General features: G+C 43.0%; 1 protein-coding gene across 1 annotated transcript in view; it reads right to left on the bottom strand.

The window, feature by feature from the left end:
* Positions 1-11,549: 11,549 nt before the first annotated feature.
* The window catches only part of TRABD2B (TraB domain containing 2B), a gene marked incomplete at its 3' end in the record, with an annotated part of 260,827 nt that continues 252,540 nt past the window's right edge, over positions 11,550-19,836 (bottom strand). Inside the window, exon 7 of the mRNA XM_084211121.1 lies at positions 11,550-11,772. Coding sequence (XP_084067247.1) covers positions 11,550-11,772 — 223 coding nt within the window. The remainder of the gene's footprint in view (positions 11,773-19,836) is intronic.

Below are 19,836 nucleotides of genomic sequence, written 5' to 3'. Positions count from 1 at the left end.
TTCACCTTACTAGAAACGACTCTGCAGAGCTGGGCACTGGCTTTTATCTGTCCTCTGAGCCCACCAGCAAAGCACACAATCTCTCCCAAAGCAAACACATTCCAGTGTGAGTACCAGCAGATGGAATAACAAGCTCTGTTGGCATGGATAAGGTTATTGCTTGAGAAAAAAATTGCAGGATTGGACTCCTGAGGAGCGAAAGTCAGCAGAAGACGGGGCTGACAGGATGTTCTGTGTGCTCTGCAGGGCCCCCGTGTCCACTACCCACTCCATGGCCTGCTAACATCTCAGCCTTGCTTTTATGAAACCACCCCTGTGTTTTCAGCTCAGGAATAGATCTCTTTTGAAGTTTAAGGGCAGTTATGCCATAGCTGAAACAGCTGTTCAGCAACCCCCCGAGCGAGCGGCGGCTCCCGGCGCTGCCTGTTCAGGGGGGAGCTGGCTCTGTGCATCTGTGGGTCCCAGCACAGGGGAGGAGCAGGAGGAAGCCTGACCAGCTCAAAAAGTGTTCCAGGGAATGCCTGTGGATGGGTTTAAGCCCCAGAGCAAGGCACTGCCTGAGAGCTGGTGCACAGTGCACGTTGTCTGCCTGCCTCTTTCAAGGTGGGAAGAACTGGCGCGTTTCATCATTTCACAGATTTCCAAATATTGCTCTAACACAAGCATAAAACCCTCTGCATCTGGGGATGCAGGGAATTCAGCCATTTCCCCACGTTTCCCCAAGAGGTTTCAGCCATTTCTCCCCAGCTGCTGGGCCAGGGTTTGTGCCTTGCTGGTGTCAGCCATGGAATGAGCTGACAGCCCCAGTGAGGACAGCAGGACGGTGTGGCCACCCACAGCCCTTCACATGGCTCCTCTGAAAGCTCAGTGTCAGTATGCAGAGACCTCAGAGTAAAACAAGAAACGCTCTGCAGCTCACAGATCCCCATCACAGCTCCCCCACCCGCTGGGGACTCCTTCTGGGAGCTACCTGTGCTCCACTGCACCAGCCAGGCAGTCTGTTCAGGACCTGCAGCAGCACCTTGTCATTTCACCCAGCTGGATTCTCTAGGTGTGACCACAGACCTCTGTCATGAAAGAAATCATGGGTGAAAAGAGTGCAATTAGCTGGAAGTGGAGAGGGTGCCTCATTTCTCACAATACAGAGAACAGAGGATGCACGCATCTTCATTTCAAATACTGGGTCTTACTCGTTAACCCAATTTTTCAAAACACGTGGTGTGCAAGCCACACAATGTAAATGACAGCATGAGCACATTCCTGTCAGCCTCCTCATGGCCATTTCTCATAATGCCTCAGAACAACGCAGCAGACCACACTGAATTTGAAGTTTCCATGATTAACCAATGGATTTCAGCGCTGTGATTATGGTTTGACCAAAGATTTTTGCTTTGGTTCAGCACTTCAGCATCATCATCATCAAATTATCACATTGCAGTGGCATTTTCCTTCACACAGTGATTTCATTCAAAGCAATGTTTGCTAAGAGAGAGAACTGAGTTGAGGTCTTCAGCACTTCTGAAGTATGGGGGGATTGCAGGAAGTTTGATTTAAATGGAGCCCATACGTTATTTTTAGTAAAAGGCCTTATAACTCAGAATGAAGGAGTACTCAAAAAGCCCTTGTTATAGAGGCCATGCTAAAACATGGACCTCAAAATCCATTTGGACTAATCAAAATCCAGTTCTTAACCTCAAAACCAGGATGAGAAGAGGAATGATGCTGTTAGGAGAGAGGAGAGGTTCAGGCCAACAATGAAGCTATCAACACTTAAAACTTTCATTTAGAGCAGAAATATTGATTATTTCCATTCATTGACATTTCAATATTACTTCTGTTTATCAATTAAATGTATTATTATTATTTGGGAACTTAAACAAAATTTTAAAATTTGTTTTTTTCGTGTTTTGTACAAACCACGTGATTTAATTTTTTTAAAATTTTGAACTTGCAGTATGAAAGCACATGGTAATAAAAAGTCATTTCAAGTTGAAGTTAAAAACTGCACATTTCTTTCTCATAGTGGACTGTTTAGTGTTTACCTGAGATATAGCTATCAGCTAGATACAAAAACCAGAGATGCCAGCCAAGGTTCAGGACATTTACTGAATGTCACAGCATCACTCAGTCCTGCAGTTTTGACCAAAACATGTTATGCAGATGATGATGAAGGGCTTCAGCTCTGTGAAATGATAATTTTTGAAATGGTTAATCAGTGGAGGCATTTTAGGTGGAGATTACAGCTCATTTTTCACCTTGTCCAATGCACAGCTTGCCTGGCAAGCATCCTGCCACATGCCTGCCACATCAGAGATATTGCGTGTGGTCAAACAATGGGGGTGAGTCAGTTGTTGAGTTTTGGCTGTGTTTTAAAATCATTTTGAAGCTGATCATCCAATATAGGAGACAAACTGAAATGCCTTTGCAAACATTACACACATAACTGAGGGCAGGAGCTGACTGGACCAAGCACAAGAGCCTCTGTTAAAATAGCTGGCAAGTCACACCAGCTGGAAATATTTCTCTAAGGGTGAGTCAGTCTGGGTGGCACCACTGAAGGAGGCAAGTCTGGGTGACAGCTTTCAGACAGTGCATGGTCCTTGAACTGAATCCTACCTGCATGTTTTTGAAGAGGGAAAATGGGGACACAGTGGGCTGCATGCATTAGTTTTACACTTTTTAAAGAATTTCACCTCGTGGTTGGAGAAGCCCCTAATCCTGCAACACTGAGTGACAGGAACCAGGCCTGGCTGAATCACTTGACTGGCATTACACAGAGAGACCACTCCAGAGCTGAACTGTCAGTCAGGCTTGTCTAAGAAGAGATTTTTAAGACATCTATTTTTCAGTTCTAATCCTTTATGTTATTCCTAAGTTTACTCTTTTGGGCCATTTTCATATAGTCTGCTTTTATGAAAACAGCTTCTTTAAGCACTAAAAGAAAATTATGCCCTTTGGTGCTTTCAATTCACTGTCTTTGCAGTAATTCATGCCAAAAAAAGGTGGCAGGGGAGCCCTTATAAAGCTCTATTAATTGAAATAAATGAGCCATACTTTGGAGAACAGTGTACCATAGAGGAAGGTCTGCCTTCTGAATCCTGCTCCCATAGATGTCCCTCGTGATTTCAGGCATGTCATAAAATCCACTGTCCACCTCATTTTCCCACCTTATTAAGAGGGGCCTGAGGTTGTTCTTTACCAGAAACCTCTGGGTGTTGTGAAGCCCAACTCAGCGCTTCAGAAGTACTTGGAGGACCTGGAATTTTATTTTGAAAACCATAGCAAATGCTAGTCTTTCCCAGGGAATGGTGTTTATGAGCATGCTTTCATTGGTCCCTTAGCCTTTTCTTTTTCATTTGAGTCTGGAAAAATGTGTGGAAAATCATTTCATAGGGGCCTCTGAGAGAAATGAAGCTTCTTGCAGAGCGGGAGCTCTGGGGGATCATGCAGTGGCAAAGTCAGCTCCCCGACTCCACCAGACAGAAATAGAAAAACCCCACTGGCCTGAGGATGGACTAAAAGCCCCCACTGGCCTTAGGTTGGACTCCAACACTTGAATTCGTCCCAGCTCTTTCATTTGTGCGTTCAGTCTCAGAAAAAGGGGAAGGTGAGCAAGGCAGGCAGAGAAGTAAATGTCTGCTCCCTTCCTCCTCTCCTTCTCCCCAAAGATCATTTCCATCCACCTGACTTCTTTCCCAGATACGGTATCATTTGCTCCTGCGACTAAGCTCCGGGTGGGAGAGAAATGATTTTGAAAGTTCAAGAGAAACATAAGCCTGCACATTTATGAGTGTTTTTCTCCTCTTCCCTGCCTCTGAATGACCAGAGTTTTATTATTCCTCTTGACTGCATGCTGAGATAGGTACTTTCTTTTCAAGCAGGGCCTGTTCCTGGCAGCAGGCAACAGAGGCTCCAAACCTGGGATACTCTTTTAATGTCTGAGTCTTCCATTAACACCAATACTTTGACCTTCCCCTCACCTTCCACCCCCCTTGGTGTTACTGCTTTTGGATAAAGATGGCCCAGGAAGGGTGAGGTTCCAGGGAAAGTTAGGTATTTTTAAGACAAACCAGAGAGGGCTCAGAATTCCATTCTCTTCACATGCATCATGATCTCCCTTCACGTGTGTTTTTACAGGGCTGCTCAACCCCAGGAGGGACCCAGGTGCTGGTGTCACCACTGAAGCCTCAGTGATGGGGAGCCAAGCTTTGCCTACAGCCCCAGGCTCTGCACAGCGAGATGTCTCCCAGCACTGAGCAGTGGCACATCGGACTCAGTGCCACAAACAGAGTCTAGAACAAACGGCTGGCTGTCCATGAACTGCTTGGAGGAAAGGGCAGCAGCAGGATAAGGGTATTAATGTGGATTGGATCTTGCCCTCAGGGCCACAGCTGGCTGAGGCACAGCCAGAGAACACAGCCAGCATCGTGCATCCTTCAGTCCACAACCACCGCGCGAGCACACGTTGTCTGAACTAATGGGCCTTCATAGGATCCTTCTGGCTGAGAGATGATATCACAGATTATATCTGTGTCCACTTAGGTCTGGGCTGTCGCTAAGAGAAAAACAATTCTTTGCAAATTCCTCGAAGTGCTTGCCTCCTACAGTTTGGCTGAAGACAGTTTGTTCAAGAACCATGGGTAGGTGTGAGTTGCTGTCTCTTTGCCTTCTGAGAATTGTTCTCGCCAGTGCAAAACTGAAGATGATAATGCTCCCATTAAAAATGAGGTGAATGCTCAGGCTGACATGAGTGGGTGGAAAGGACTTCAAACAGGATGAATCTGGGGACAAACCTACGCTTGCCAAGACAAACAGCTGCAGAGAGCTGCAGGAAAGAAAAAAGGGCACTGCTGTTCAAAATGATTCAGTCACATACGGCTGATTGAGGCTGCATATCCATCAATTCCTAACAACAACCAATGGCTTTCATATGAAGAAAGAAAAGGTACATCATACGTCACACAGGAGGACTGCAGAACTGATATCATTAGGACAACAGACTGATATAGGACAGTAGAGATATGGGATGAGCACAGAGCAGAAAGCTCTCACTCTCCTTCCTACATCTGTCTTTCATTTGCTTTGCCTCTGTCTACCCGTTGTTGATGTTTTCTCACATTATCTTGGTCCCTTTGTTCAAGCTGTATTTCATTCCAAGAAGGCAGGGAGCTCCAGGTGTGAATGAGGGCTGTGAGCATGAACTCACTGTCACAGTTATTATTGTTATCATTCCTCTGAAAACCAGCCTGGTGGAGGTTTGGCTCTGTGGAATTTGTTCTGCTGTTTTAACTGTATCCTTGTTGAATGTGGAAAATGGAATGAAATGGGATGAAAATGTGGAAAGGGGAATGAAGTGCAGTGCTTTGCACGATGTCTTGCACCCGAAGGTGCAGCCTTAGCTAGTGAAGGGCTGGCATGCTGTGGAACCAGATTTTGAGATTGCAGGATTGGGACCTGCTGCTCCAATGAATCAGGTGTCAGGACTGGCTGATTTTCCTTGTAATGGGAGAAACTGTATGCTAAAAAGCCAATACAGAATTTTCAATGCTCTATTTAGTTTCAATGTTTTTTATTTTAAGACCCCAGTGATATTCAGTAATTGTATTCCCACTGTCCAGCTATTTAGCAATCTGAACAGATACTATTGTTACTATTACTATTGTTTCCATTACTGGCAGTAGATCTGTGGATGTCTGGTTATTTTTGTCTTTGGACACCCCCTGTGTACATCGAACTGGGCACAGATATTTTAAGGCATTTTTCAGTGGTTCCCTCTGCTCCTGCTGAGCCCCTGGAGATGTTATGGACCCCCTTTGTGTGTGTTGGATGAACACATCTCTGGGATCAGTCTGGAGCAGACAACTGCCATAGCATTGAGCTGAGCTCCAGCTTTCCCCCACCCTCCACAGATCAGGTGCAGCTCAGCCCTTATCCAGTGGGGATTCAGTGCACAAGCAATGGTGTGTTTTCCCTCTGATCTGCTGCCTCAAGTGTCCCTTTGCCAAGGCCAGGGATAGCCCATGGCAGGACCACACAGACTCTCCAGATGGGCTGACACTCCGAAGATAGGATGGCAAGCGGCTTTGGCAGTCTGGTTGGTATTTCAATAGATGGACTCTTTTTAGCTTTGTTTTTCAAGAGTTGCCCTTCTATTTTGCAACAGGCCCTTCCTGTGCCATGTTTAGCTCATTCAAACCATCTCCAGTGTTTATACCTCCCACTGCATTTCCTACAGTGGATATTTCTAAACCAGCTTGGCTGGTGGAGTCCTCTCCAAATGGTGTGCTAAAGACCAAATGATTTAGCACATAATTAAGAAGTAAACAATGATCAGCAAGAAGTCTGCAGTGTCAGCTACAAGACATGGCTTGGACGAAAGAAAAAGCAATGTGCCAAGAAAAATGAGTAAATCTGTGTGTCTGTATCTTGATGTGGAGAGGCAGCTCCTGCTCCGTCCTCAATGGAGACACAGTTCAATGCGTATTTTCTTTTTGTTTTGCCATTGGCAGCAACAGTGGTTCAAAGGTCACAAATGGGAGAAGAGCTTCCTGCAGCCACCAGGAGTGAGCATGGATGCCCCACCTGGGTTTTTGCACGCATTCCAGCTGGTTTGTGTGGAAGGGATCATTTCCTGGCCCCTCTGCCCCTTGTGCCAGACAAGAAATTGTTCTGTGCTTCCCAGCACCAGTGCCTGAGCTCTCACACCAGTTACTGGAACTGGTGCTGCTGGTGTAGCTCCAGGGGTTGCAGTGCTGCTTTACAGTACCCAGGCAAATGGATTTAGTAGTGAGGGAAGGGAGTAGTTAGAAAGAAAGAGCTTTGTTCTGCTTCCTCCATGTTTCATCCCATGTTGGTGTAGGGCATAAAAGAAGCAGCATGCCTAAGCCCCACAAACAGAATGTTCCTTTTTTTCAGTGATTCCCTAGCTTTTAGTGCAAAGGAAAGAATCAAGTCACACAAGATTATTGTGCTATGGATTTATAATAACATTTTATTAATATATTATGCTACAAAAATATTTTGATAAAATAATATTAGAAAGCATCTTTTTATTACACTCTTCAAAACAGTTCACAAAAGCAGGAGGCAGAACAGGAAAAAATATCTGAAATACATTTGAACTGAAAACTGACAAATATGCAGTTTGAATTTTGGTGTGAGCATGATCTGCAGGATGGTTAATCAGTCCTGTAGAAGGAAAGTATTGCCTACTTATTGCAAAGACCTCTCTGCCTTTAGCTAGATTAAGGTGCCTCCTGAAATGTTAATTCATAGAAAAGGCTGAATTTGGGTTGGGACGGAACACAGACAACATACACACGTAAATGTACACACACCCACACCCACACACACCCACACCCTATGATCTTGAACTTCAGCAAATTATGTTTCTGCTTCAGTTAAGCTGAAACATGTTTAAATTGAAGCTAGGTTTTAGCACACTCCATGGAACATTGATCACTTCAGAGATATGACAAGACCATACAATTTTTGGATATAATACAGAAATACGGTACTAAGCAAAGTTTGGCATGGTAACACTTATGCTGAGATAATAACCTTGGCACTTTGGTTTCTCTAACATAAATATATGATGGGAAATTCCTCCATAACAGTGGTATATGGTAATGACTGAGTCATATCACTTGACTAATCAATGCACTAAACATAGATTAAGTTCTCCCTCTTTTCATTCTCTCTTTCTCCACAATTGTATACTGAAGAACTTAGATAAATATACAACTCTGTACCTTGGGTGTTCCCAAATTACAGTGGAGCTTAGAGGAATGGGAAGGGAAGTTCAACAAAGCAGATTTTTGACACCTGTATAAAGCATAGTTATCATAAATCATGTTCATCATTTATTGCCAGAAGACTTATTGCATTATTCAACAGCTCTAGGGATTGAAGAGAAACTACTTCAGTCATAAAATATAAAATACCTTCTGTCCCAGCTTACTGACTGGTTCTCCAAGTGGCAGTGCATATTAATATAGTATCTGTAGTTAAGCAAGAAAAGCATTAAAACACTGAGAGAAGAGAGATTAGATTTGTTGCTGATGATATGAGATTATTTATTCCACCAGGGCAAGATCTTGGCAGGTACTCAGCATTTGTTGATAATGCTACAGTTACATTTTATGTGAATTGCGTTGGTGTCCCGTGTAACAAGTGTTGAGAAGATGAATCATGAGACCATTGAGCTTTGGACTCACCCAAAGTCGTGTCCTTGACTGCCAGACACCGGGTGACTCTCTTGATGCTGATTCTCAGAGATAAGCAGGATCACCAGTGTTTGCTATTTTATGTGGTGGGCATGAATTTTTTTGCTAAATCTCCTGCTCTTGGAATCTTGTGATACCATGGGAATCTGAGCTTTCCTTTGGAAGAAAGAGTTGAGTCAGTTTTTAGTTTTCTGAGAAACCCACAGAGGAAACTGAAGCCCTCTGAAGCTGGTAGTCACTGCTGCTTCCAGAGCACGTATCAAATCTGGTTCAGGTTTTAAAGTCGTGGTTTTAGAAACCATTAGAAATTCAGAAATCATGATCCATTGTGACAGTGTGTGTAAGTCTGTGCTAACCACTACTACAGTGTTTTAATTAATGCTGGGCTGCCACACTGATTAGCAAACAATTCATTTTATCAACCACAGTGAGGGTTCATTATCCAGCATTGCTCTGCACACTGTATTGAAGAAAGTGACCCTAAGTTGTACTTTAGGGTAAGACAAGAGAATAAAAGGAGTGTTTGGTTAGAGACCTGTGCTGAAGAGGTTCCTGAGCTAGGATCTACAGAAACCCACTTAACTTTTAATTCATGTCTCCTCCCTGAGCCAGAGAGAGCTCAGATGACTGAGGGAGCTGCTTCTAGGTGGCAAAATTCAGGTGTAGACCCCAAATCCAACAGACACCTTGTTTTGACACCTGGGCTGCACAAATGCGGGGCACCAGCACAAGGGTTCTAGTAAAATTCATTAACTTCCCAGAATTACAGACAAAACGCCAGAAAATGCAAAGATGTTAAAACATACTTTGATATCCAAACCATTTACATCCTGTGACAGCCAAACATACCACAGTATCTGAGCTAATGAAAATGGAATATTACTGTCCAGAAAACCTCACTGGTGATAAAAGAGTGACTATTCTGTGCAGCACAATGACAGCTGGGAGTGTGGAGAGATCTGTGTGCTCCTAATTATAAAAAAAAAAAAAAAAAGAAAAAAGCCCCAGAGGTTTATGGAGAAAGCCACAGATTGGGAAACTTCAGAATTGCAATTTCTAGTCTTGGTCCTGTTGTCGGTTTTCCTTACAGTCTTGGACAAGTTGTTTCTGTTTTCTGCTCTTTTTTCTCTCCCCTATCTTTACATGGTCCTGTCTATTTATACTGTAGGTTTTCCAACACCTGGAATTATTCCTGGGATAGCACCACAGAATAATTTCTGGATACGATCCGGTTACAACAAATAAAATTCACTGGGTTTTGGTTTGTTGGCTGTTCACTTTTACTACATAACTTATCATCACCCTTAAGATTTACCTACCTTATTTCCAGTTACGGTCTTGTAAATAAGACATTATAATTCAGTTTTCATCTCTGCCTTGAACACATCAGGAGAACCAATAATCTGTTTAAAATGCATTACTGTTAAATTTGAAGGTCTCCTAAACCATAATATTCAAATGAAGGCATTTCTAGAGTAATAGCTCAAATAAAACCAAAATGAAAGTTCTCAAAATATGTTTTCAATATCCATCTCTGTGCAATAAATATTATGCAAGGTGAATGGCTTCTGTCCAAAACTAACATCTCTAATCTTCTGCTAGCCAAAATACACAATATGAAAGTATGCACGGGGTCTGTTTGAATCTCACATTGGGGGCAAAGCTCAAAGTTTTCCATTCAGCCTTATCAACTGCTGGGGGAAGCTTATAGCACTCTGTGCTATTACCCACTTAAATTGCCCAGAAACCTGCACAACCTGCTGTCAAAAACAGAGGAAAGGCTGGGGATCATGGTGTCCACCAAGTCAGAAAAAAATTACCTGTATTATCCCTGGCCTTGGCAAGGCACTGGGCTGGGATGCATGATGGAAATGCTCAGTATTTCATCATCAAATCCTGTGATTTTTGTAGTCTAGTTACTTTCTAACTTACTTTCATGAAATAACTGGTATGACAACAAGCAAACTGTGAATTCTGAACTCTCTCTCACTGAAGATCTTGCAGATTGCATGGAATCATCTGCAGCTCCAGAGACCAGGCTGTAGGGCTTCTGGGAAAGTTACAGGGTTGTTTTCAACCAGAATTTTACCAGTGACATTGCTATAATTATCATAATCATCTTTTTTCCAAACTGAAGAAGCACTTTTCCATCTGAGTCAGGTACCATGGTTTAGAAATGGAAGAATGTTCTGCATGTCTCCATAGCATGGGGGTTAGTTTGATTCCTGCGGTGTTGAGCAGATTTTGGATAAGACATAATTATTTCAGCACAGAGATATCAGCTCTATCAGCTCGTGGTAGCAAGAGAAAGAGGAATTTGTAGATGTTTTTTGCCTCCAGGTTGTCCATGAGCATTAATACAACTGGTACAAAGGAGTTCTATAGATTAACAGGACACTACATCTTTATAATCTACAGACAGACCAAGCTCTCTTCTCATTTATGCTTGAAAAGGTTGTAGGCTTATATAAAATCAGGGAGAGAAGAAAATAATTCCAAGTAGGATTATTCCAGACTTTAAAATCAATTTTTTATTAAGAAAAGGGTCTTTTAATATGCGTTAGCTGGTGAATTAATTTCAGGGCAAAGGAGGAAACTGGTAATTTCTGAAGAAGTTAAATAGTTTAGTTAAAGAAAACAGGGGGAATGTAGAGGATTATCCTGAATAATGACTAAGTCATGTAAAAATAAGTGGTATTTCAGACTGTGGCAGCTAACGAGTTAAGAATGAATTTATTTTTCTAAAGGGCACAGGCCCCAGAGAGCAGGATCTGCTTTATTCAGTGTAAGATATGCTAATGAGATAAAAGAAGTAAAATAAAGACATTCAGCAGAAATGTACTTATTGGACAGTTGCTGTAAAATGTAATGGTTAAAGAAACAAAGAAAGCATTCATTTGGTGTCAGTTCAGACTTTTGCAGAGTTGTCAGAAAACAAATATAGATAATATTAATTTATCTGTTTCACCATCGCTACTGATTAATAGGGATGTTATTAACATATACAACAAGAAAAATAAGTTTACCAGTCGAATAAATACATTTTTCTTTTTCTTTTTTTTTTTTTCTTTATATGAACATGTATATTTTACAAAACCCCATAGCACTATGGGAAATAAAGATCCTTCTACAAAAAGAAGATGTAAGTCAGTGTTACAATAAAGCTTTAGAGTTTCAAAATGTATCTGGGCAAAGAGACAAAATCAGCTAGAAGGCACTACTGAGTCACTGAGAAGGTCCAGCTTGCAACTGTTGTTGTCTTAAACTCCAATTTGTTCATAAATTATCTCTCTATTCCAAGGGATTGCATGTAATACAATGTGGTCAGGAGGGCTGCAGTAGGCTCAGGAGAAAAGAAGCTATGGCCATGCAGAGAGGAAATGTTACTGATGGCCACGAAAGGCTGGCTGGGGCTGAGCTCGTGGGCTGGGGCTGGGATGGGCGCTCGGGACGCGGCCTCTGATCCAGCTGGTTGGAAATCCAGATGGGAGGTTTGACTGTGATGTAGCCATTGGTTATCCTGATATAGGAAGGCAACGTGGTGGTGCTGGAAGAAAACACAAGAGAAGGAAATTAAACAGGAGAACCCTTATCTCTACTCTGTGAGCTGTCATCCCAAGTGGTAGCAACCACAATGGCAAATCCAATTATTATTATTATTATTAGTTTTATTATTTTATGCACACATTAGACACCAAAGAGAGAGCCAGAGACTGATAACTGATGATGTGGAAACAGCTCTGATCCAGGATGTCCCTCAGCTTCTGCTGACCAAATACAGCCAAAGGAGGGGCTGCTCTTAATGTATCTGACATACTGCACTCCATTTTTAAGCATCCATTACTGGCCAGCATCAAAATGGTGCTGAAAGTATCCTAGTGCTGACCCAGGATGACCTCGTTCTTATGTCCTTTCTTCCCACCTAAGGTCTGAAAATTTGCCATGTCTCAGTGACATGTCTTACCCACCATGGAGCACACACTGAGTGACCAGGAGGGTCCAGAATACAATTCCTTCCCTGTTTTGCAAGCCTTAAAGAACTTCCCAGGATCCCCTTACACAACTGATAACCTTGAGCATGGGAGATTGAGCAGGTTCATTTCTTTTCTTGGCTTTAAGCCGTTTTGGATCAAATCACAAAGCCAAAACCAGACTCAGTTGCTGTTAGGTTTCCCTGGCTGTGGATTTGCCTCATAGCAGTGTGATTGCTTATTGATTGTAGCTTGAGTAAGTACTTTGATTTGAATTTGCAGGTTGGAATTCATCATGACTCCCATGACACTGGAGGTCAAAAAGGTCCATTTAGATTGATTTGGAAGTTTAAGCTGTAATCTCCATTTCAGAAAATGTCCCCACTGCATCCATTACTGGATGATCCATAATCCACCAGTTGTCAGGGAGCAGCACAACCAAGCATGCAAACTGCACAGGGTGGATTTTGGACTTAAACCCAAGACATTCTGCTGAGAAGTGAGGAGAAAAACGGCAAGGGCCCCTGAAAAAAAAAGATGTGACACTAATACCTGTAGATTCTCTAAATCTTGCATAAAGGGGATTTGGAAGCACTGAAAATGACCCTCACATAATTTTTAATGGGGTAAGAAGCTATGCAGTCCTATAAATATTTAGCTACAGTATCCAGGATCTTGACCTTGGAAGGAAAAGGTTGTGTCTTGCATAATATCAGATGAAAGGAATAACATCTTACTTCAGATTGCTGCACAGAAACAGAATTTAGAAGGACTAAAGGCTTTTGTCTTTTTCTGTCTAAGCAATACCAACATAGATTTTGGCTGAGATGCTTCAAATGTGCTGAGTCAATCACAAACTGAGAAGATCAGAGCCCACCCTGAAGAGGGCATTGGTCAACTTCAAATCCCATGGACAATCCCTGCACATTTAGCCTGAGTTTTGGGAGAAGTCACTTCATTTCTTCCCTCATCCTTTATACTGTCACCACAGCTTCTGGGTGGGACAGTGGTTCTGCAGCTAGAAGTGATCTTAACTAATGTACAATGAGTTAGAGTAAAAAGAGAAGGCAGTCTTCAATTCAAGACATAGGAATTGCTTCATGGGAGCAGATAATCCATCTAACCAGTGTCAGGATTCTGACACTGAGGACTAGTGCTTGTTCCAGAGCAACAAACTGCTGTGAACAGAGAACTCTGAAATCAAGGCTTGTTGGAGAAAGTTCTCTGAATTCCCGTGGTGAGTGGTTGGTTTATGTCTTGAAGTGAAGATATAAAACACCCAGCTTTAGAGTTTCTGCTATATTGCATCAGAATTGCTGCAGTCACTTAACACAAAGAGCTGATCTGCCATAAACTAATGCTGCTGTTTCCAATCTGCCTGGCAGGAATGGCACTGGATTAGGAACTGTGTGGCCAAGCTCCTGGAACATAAGTAACATTATACCCACAGTGAAGACAAAGCATCGTTAAAGCAAACTTCTGACAAAAAGAGGTACTGCACGCTCTGGGTAATCCAACACAAATGCAGTCATGCTTCAGTTTCTGATCCAGCTCTCATTTATCCTGCTGAGTGATGATGTGGTGCCCAGGTCTGGCAGCACAGACAGTGGGATCACAACTCGGGTTTTTCCCCTATACCTGGTTTCCCTGAGGTAAGCATGGGTAGGTGTTTGTCCTCATCTTTTGGTACTGATTGCCACGTTACAGGACTACAAAATTTTGCCCTAAATTAAATTTTAAACTACAAGGAGGGTCTAATTTTAATTAAATTTTAATTAATTAAATTAAAAATTTAATTAAAAAATAATCGAAATGCCATTCTGACTTCCAGTTTGGGTGTATCCTGCTCTTGACACATTTCATGGGTTTGATCCTCCAGTAAGATTAAAATTTCCCTTGCACAAACTTTCTACTCCTCAGGGATGTTCTGTGCACACAGGCTGGCCAGAGAACCTGCAAAAGCATCAGAAGCCCACTCATCAGCCAGCTACATCTAAGGGATTCCTAAAGCAGCCTTAAATCAACATTTTATGTCTCTGTATGATGTTTCTGCATTCTAGTCAACTTCCATAAGTGTTTTGGTTTTGTTTTTTGGGGGGGATGATTTTTTTTGTTGTTGCTGATTGGTTGGTTTTTGTTGATTTTCTTTTCTCCCTTATTCAGGGAGAATTGTTGATCACTTCTCCTTAGTTAATGAGGTTATTTTCTGTTTTCAAGACATTACATTTGTATAAAAGCATTCTTGTTAAGATAAATACTGTTAGGTGGGGTTATTTGTTTTCAAAAACTCCTTGAGTGCTTTACAAGAGAAGAACAGTGTGTTTCCACTAATGTCTACAAAGCATTTGCTAATGGCAAATGAATCACAGCTTATCCATAAAAAACATTTTCTTAATGTACTTTTAGCTGACTGCCAAGGTAGTTTAGAGATATTTAAAGAGAATTACTTTTACCAAATGCTACAAGTCCTTGTAAAACCTCTGGTCCCAGTTTTTAACTGGGCTGTTTCTGTAGTGAATGGGGAGAGAAACCTTTCCAGAAGCTGGTCCACCTCACTCCAGTGCAGTGGGGAGGGGTCTTACTCTTGCTCAAGGTCTTTCACTTCCTAGGCATTACAGAGAGGCCCTGGACAGCCAGGCTGGATTATAACCTGTTCTCAGAGGTGTCAGGAGATGACTTCTGCAAACTCCCTCTGAGCACGTTTGCATGTGCATGTAGGGTCTCACTGACCCCTGGACATTCCCTAAGGATGAAGCAGAGTTCCCTGAACTCAACCAGAAACCTTCCTTGGGGAGGATTTGAGCATTCCTGAAATGAACATAAAGAATAATAAAAATGAATCAGAGATCTGTGGGATAATCATCTAAATTATTATCACGTCTTCTCTTGCCAGACCAGGATATTCTGTATTTCAGCCTTGTGTGTCTGATAAAATATATTTAATAAAACATTCCACATGATCTGTGGTTAACAGGCAACCACTGGCTCTGCTGTTCATACCTCTCTTTTGCTTCTGTGTATGGGATTGTTTTAAAAACTTGGAAGACTCCAGGTAGGTTTTAGCCAAATGACCTGCGGTATCATATTCATGAGCTTGTTCTTTTGATCAGATAATAGGGCAGTTTTTCAAATCAGTGCATTACTCATACATTGTCTTACTATCATTAGAATGTGTAAAACTTTCCCCAAAAATGGGGCCTCAGGCACATGCTTTGTGCACATTCTACTGAATGCAATTTCATGATTCAAGTCCTCTAAGATGAGGCTGTGCTGAAGCACCTTGATGGTTTGGGAGCATTTTAAAGCTGAAAAATAAACACACAAGCAACACATTGAGAGAATTTCCACTCTGGTTTGTCTTGTGAGGACTTTGAAGGGAACTCACAAACTAATTTTTAGCATGACTTGGTTAATCCATGTGACCACAGCAGAAGGACACAGGTCAGGACCATAAGAGTATTTCTGGCCCATCTGCCCCAGACACAGGAACAAGATCTAAACCCCTCTTGACATTTGTCTCATCCAGTCTCAAAAAACCAGTGAAAATGACAGCAATTCCAGAGTCTGTCCAGCCATCCATTCCAGCATTTCACCATTTCTGATGCCCAGAATTACTGCCTCATGTTTCACCAAATCTCCCTTGCTACAGTGTAAGGTCATGACTTGTCCTGTCCCCGTGGACATGTTTATTCCTTTTCTCTTAGGAGCCTTTCAAGTACTTTGAAAATTTAACCATGTTTCACCTCAGCCTTCTCTTTTTCAAACAATTCCCTCCATCTGTCTTTGTAAGTCCTCAAGTGCTTTCCCTCTGTCTTTTCCTCTGCTCTGCCCTGGCTCTGATCCATGTCTTCTCTGGAATAAGAAGCTCCAAACTGGAAACAGTAGGCCTGGGTGAGGTTCCACCAGGGCTGTGCTTGGTGCAGTAGGTACCACTTCCTCTCTATCTGCCAAGTGCATGAAAAACAGGCAATCCCCAAGAGACAGACAGTATTGGCACTGCTTTTTGCCTCTGAAGTCCAAACCACCCTTATGGTCCCAGGAACTGTTCTGAAGCTCATGGAAAACTGCTGGTTCTCCGAGGGGGTGAGGACCAACCCCATTATTGTGATCTTTCTATCCATTTCCAATCTGCTGCCGTGCCTTGGTCCCAACGTGGTTCTGTTCAGGGTGGAGGAAGTAACCCTTTCAAGTATAACTTACAGAGTGTTTGGGGATTTTTCTGGATCAAAGGAGCTATGTAAACACAAGACAACTATTTTTAATAAATGTAAGCAAATGTTGACTCAGCCTTTCTTACAATAGCATTTGATGAAAGAAGTTAGATTGAAACCTGAAAAATGCATGCTTCAATTGAAAACCTAAAAAGCTAGTAAAGTAAAAGAAAATTTTTGAGTAAATACAATAATGACTGTTTTGCATTTGTGATTTGATGTTAACCTTATGATGGCTAGGGGTTTTCTTAAGTGATATTAAGCATATGCTTCCTGTTTCTTTTCAAACAAAATTTGCCCTGCTTTTTTTTTTCCCCTTTTTTATTTAATGAACAGATGTGAAAGGACTGATCACATTATTTTTCTGGTGATCAGAAATAATGTTCTGCAAGTGAAGACAATTATTCTTGGAACTAAGCAGGCCTCTTTATGTCACCAAAATTTATTAATCAAGATTTGAAAAATACATCTGCTTGAAGTGCTGGGACCAACCTGTTGCAGTCTGTAAATGAGCTGGCTGGCAAGAAGTCTGACCACACATTTGAAGGAAAAGAATAGGTGCTCAACCAAGAGTTAACAGGAGTATGTTGGGGAGTAAAAAATTCACTAGAAAAATGTCACAAGGATTTAACTTTGAAGATAACTAGAGTAGCCTTTTAAAAGGAACATGAAATCCCCATCTTCCAAAATGTTCATATTATTATTTAATGTGTTTCTGGAAGGGATTCTTTAGATCAACACAGGCTCTGTTCCCCCCATCTCTCTCTTCATCATTGCCTTCCTTACAGATGCTGTTCTTGCAGCCTGAGGGATAAATCCTGCAGGGTGCTGAGTCCTTGGTCCCAAATGAGCAGGACTGTGAGCATGCAAATACCAGAGCTTCCAGCACTAGTATTCTTACAACAATTCATACTTACAACTCAGCACATCCTAAAGCTCTTTGTGGGACCAAGGCCAAGAGGCTCATGCTTTCACAAGATTCAGTTCATTAAAAAAAAAAAAAAAATCCAAGATGGATCTGATTAGGGAATCCAGTTTTTGGTCCAGAGGAGGCCACTGCTTATTTGCAGTAGTGTAGTAAACTGCCTTAGCATGTCTGAGTGAGTGAGCACTATCACACACTGCTTTGGGGCCAGCAGAGAAGATCGGGCATGAGCCAAAGAAGAGCCTTCTCCCTCCTATTTTTTGGTTGCCCTAGCGTCACTGGCAGCCTGTATCTCTGGCCATGTCTCACAGTGCAAGCACGCACCCTCCCTGTGAGCAGCACAGTCTCAGCCACATGATGAACAGAGCACCAGGAGCATTTCCACAGCCCTTCACTGTCCATCTGAGCTCTCCTGATGAGACTCAAATGGGAACCATCTCCATCTGAGAGCAGTGTCAAGGTCTGATACTGCCTTTTTTCAGTGCTCTGGCTCCTCTGAAGACTGACACTGAGCAGTTCCCCATTGAAGTGGGCACCTGTGAGCCTCCTGTGCAGAGGCAAAGGGCAGAGCAAATACCCTGGCAGAGGACTAATTCCCCAGCCCTGCTTGTTTTAGGACATCTGCCATGGCTCATCTCTAGGAGAAAGAACAGGATACCAAGGGAAAAGATGGAAATGGAAGCACAATTTTCACGACGCAGTGGCTCTGAGCCACCCTGTCACCAGGTACTGAAATGCAGCTGGGGAGCACACAAGGATGGGATACTTAAATGTGCCATTAAAGAGAATCACAGCAATCCTTCAGCTAACTGGCCTTCAGTAGGATTTAAAAGGTAGCCTTAATTGTGGCTCTGCCATGCAGGCTTATAGCCAGAGCTATTCAGCTGTCTTCCTGCTTCAGTTTATAGGGAACAAGACATCTCCAGAGGACAACCCTTTCCCCACAAAGGCATGACTCTAAGATTGGTCAGATGAGCTGCTTCTAAAGATCTCTGTCTCTGGAATTCAGGTCTCCTGAATCCCAGCCAAGCTCTGGCCCCACTGGGGGCTCTGACTGGTAGCGATGGGTTCCCAAATCCGGTTGGGACAGCAGGGTGGGGAAGAGGAAAACTGCTGATTCTGCAGTGCAAAAAGCAGCTTATGGTGGGACACAGCTCCCCTCTGCAGTCCTGCAGCAGCCACCCAACACCAGGCAGAGCAGGGCTGCAGCTGCTGTCCCTTCCATGGGGTCTTGGCTCTGGAGTTTGACACGAAGGAGGAAAAGATGGCTCACTTGGATCAGGGGCTCCAGGGGGGGCATGATGGTGTCAGCAGGAGGAGGCTCAATGCTGAGATGCAGCTCAGACCTCTGGTGCAGTTTTGGGCCCCTCTCAGCATGGGCTGTGGGCTGGAAGCCAGGAGATTTGGTTTTTATCCCCGAGTCACCCACTGAGGAGCCATCAAAACCTCGTTAAATCACTTTAGTGCTACGACTCCCCTGACTCTGCTCTGAGTCAGGACCTCTGAGCGTTGGTGTGACACCACCAACATTAACACAACCTGAAGTGTTTTGCAGGCTCTCGCTCTGATTTGCAGGTCCCAAAGGCTCAAGCCACCTGCAAAACATCTCAGTGATGACAAATTCAGCCCTGGAGAGACACTGACCTGCAGTGAGGCTGAGACAGGGCATTCTAAAGCCACAGATGGGTCACATCGTTAAGGCTAAGTGGATCATCGGCTGTGAGGCCAGAGAAAGGGACAGGGATGGGAGGGGACAGGGATGGACAGGGCAGTGGGGTCTGCTGCATCTGAGACAGGGAAAGGGGAGTTTGCTGTCACAGCAGTGCAGCCTGAGGGCTGGGGAACACAGGGAAGCAAAGGTGGACAGGAGGATGCATCCAGCAGGTAGGGAATGAACAGGTGAGAAACAACTCCAGCACAGCCCAAAGGGCCTTTTCTGAGGTGGACTTCCAGTTTGTGGGAAGGGTTCCTGCACCTCACAGTCAGATTCAGCCTTCTCCACTCCCAGAGGAGACTGTGCATGGCCCTTCTCAATGTCCTGCCCCAAAGGCCTTTAGGAAAACCCAGTGAATACACATCCTGCACCCACACCTATGGCTGTGGCAGAATCAGGCCTGCAGCTCCTTTCCAGAAAACTGCAGAATGGTGTAAAAACACAGAATGTTGTAAAAACCAATAACCTTTGAAGCACACACTCTGAGTAATTACCCCATTCCCATCTAATGACTAAAAGATGTTATATTCTTCTCTGATATGGCAACAACAAAGATTTTGACCTTATTAAAACCAGCCCATCAGGAAACTACATGTCATCCTTAAAAGAAAAAAAAAAAAGAGGTAAAAAAAGAAATTAAATTCTTTAAAATCCCTGTGAAGAGTATTCAAGATACTGCTGCTGAAGACCCATGATTTGTAGTAGTGTCTGGGTGGTCCTGAGACAGGAGATGACAACATTAGCTCTTTCCTTTGCCCTTCTAAGAAATGCTTTGATGATTCTCTAATAT

This window comes from Fringilla coelebs, assembly GCF_963513975.1.
Source record: "Fringilla coelebs genome assembly, chromosome: 9".
Taxonomy (NCBI): Eukaryota; Metazoa; Chordata; class Aves; order Passeriformes; family Fringillidae; genus Fringilla; species Fringilla coelebs.
Note: the sequence above shows the minus strand (reverse complement) of the source record. Positions and strands in the feature narration are given on the sequence as shown.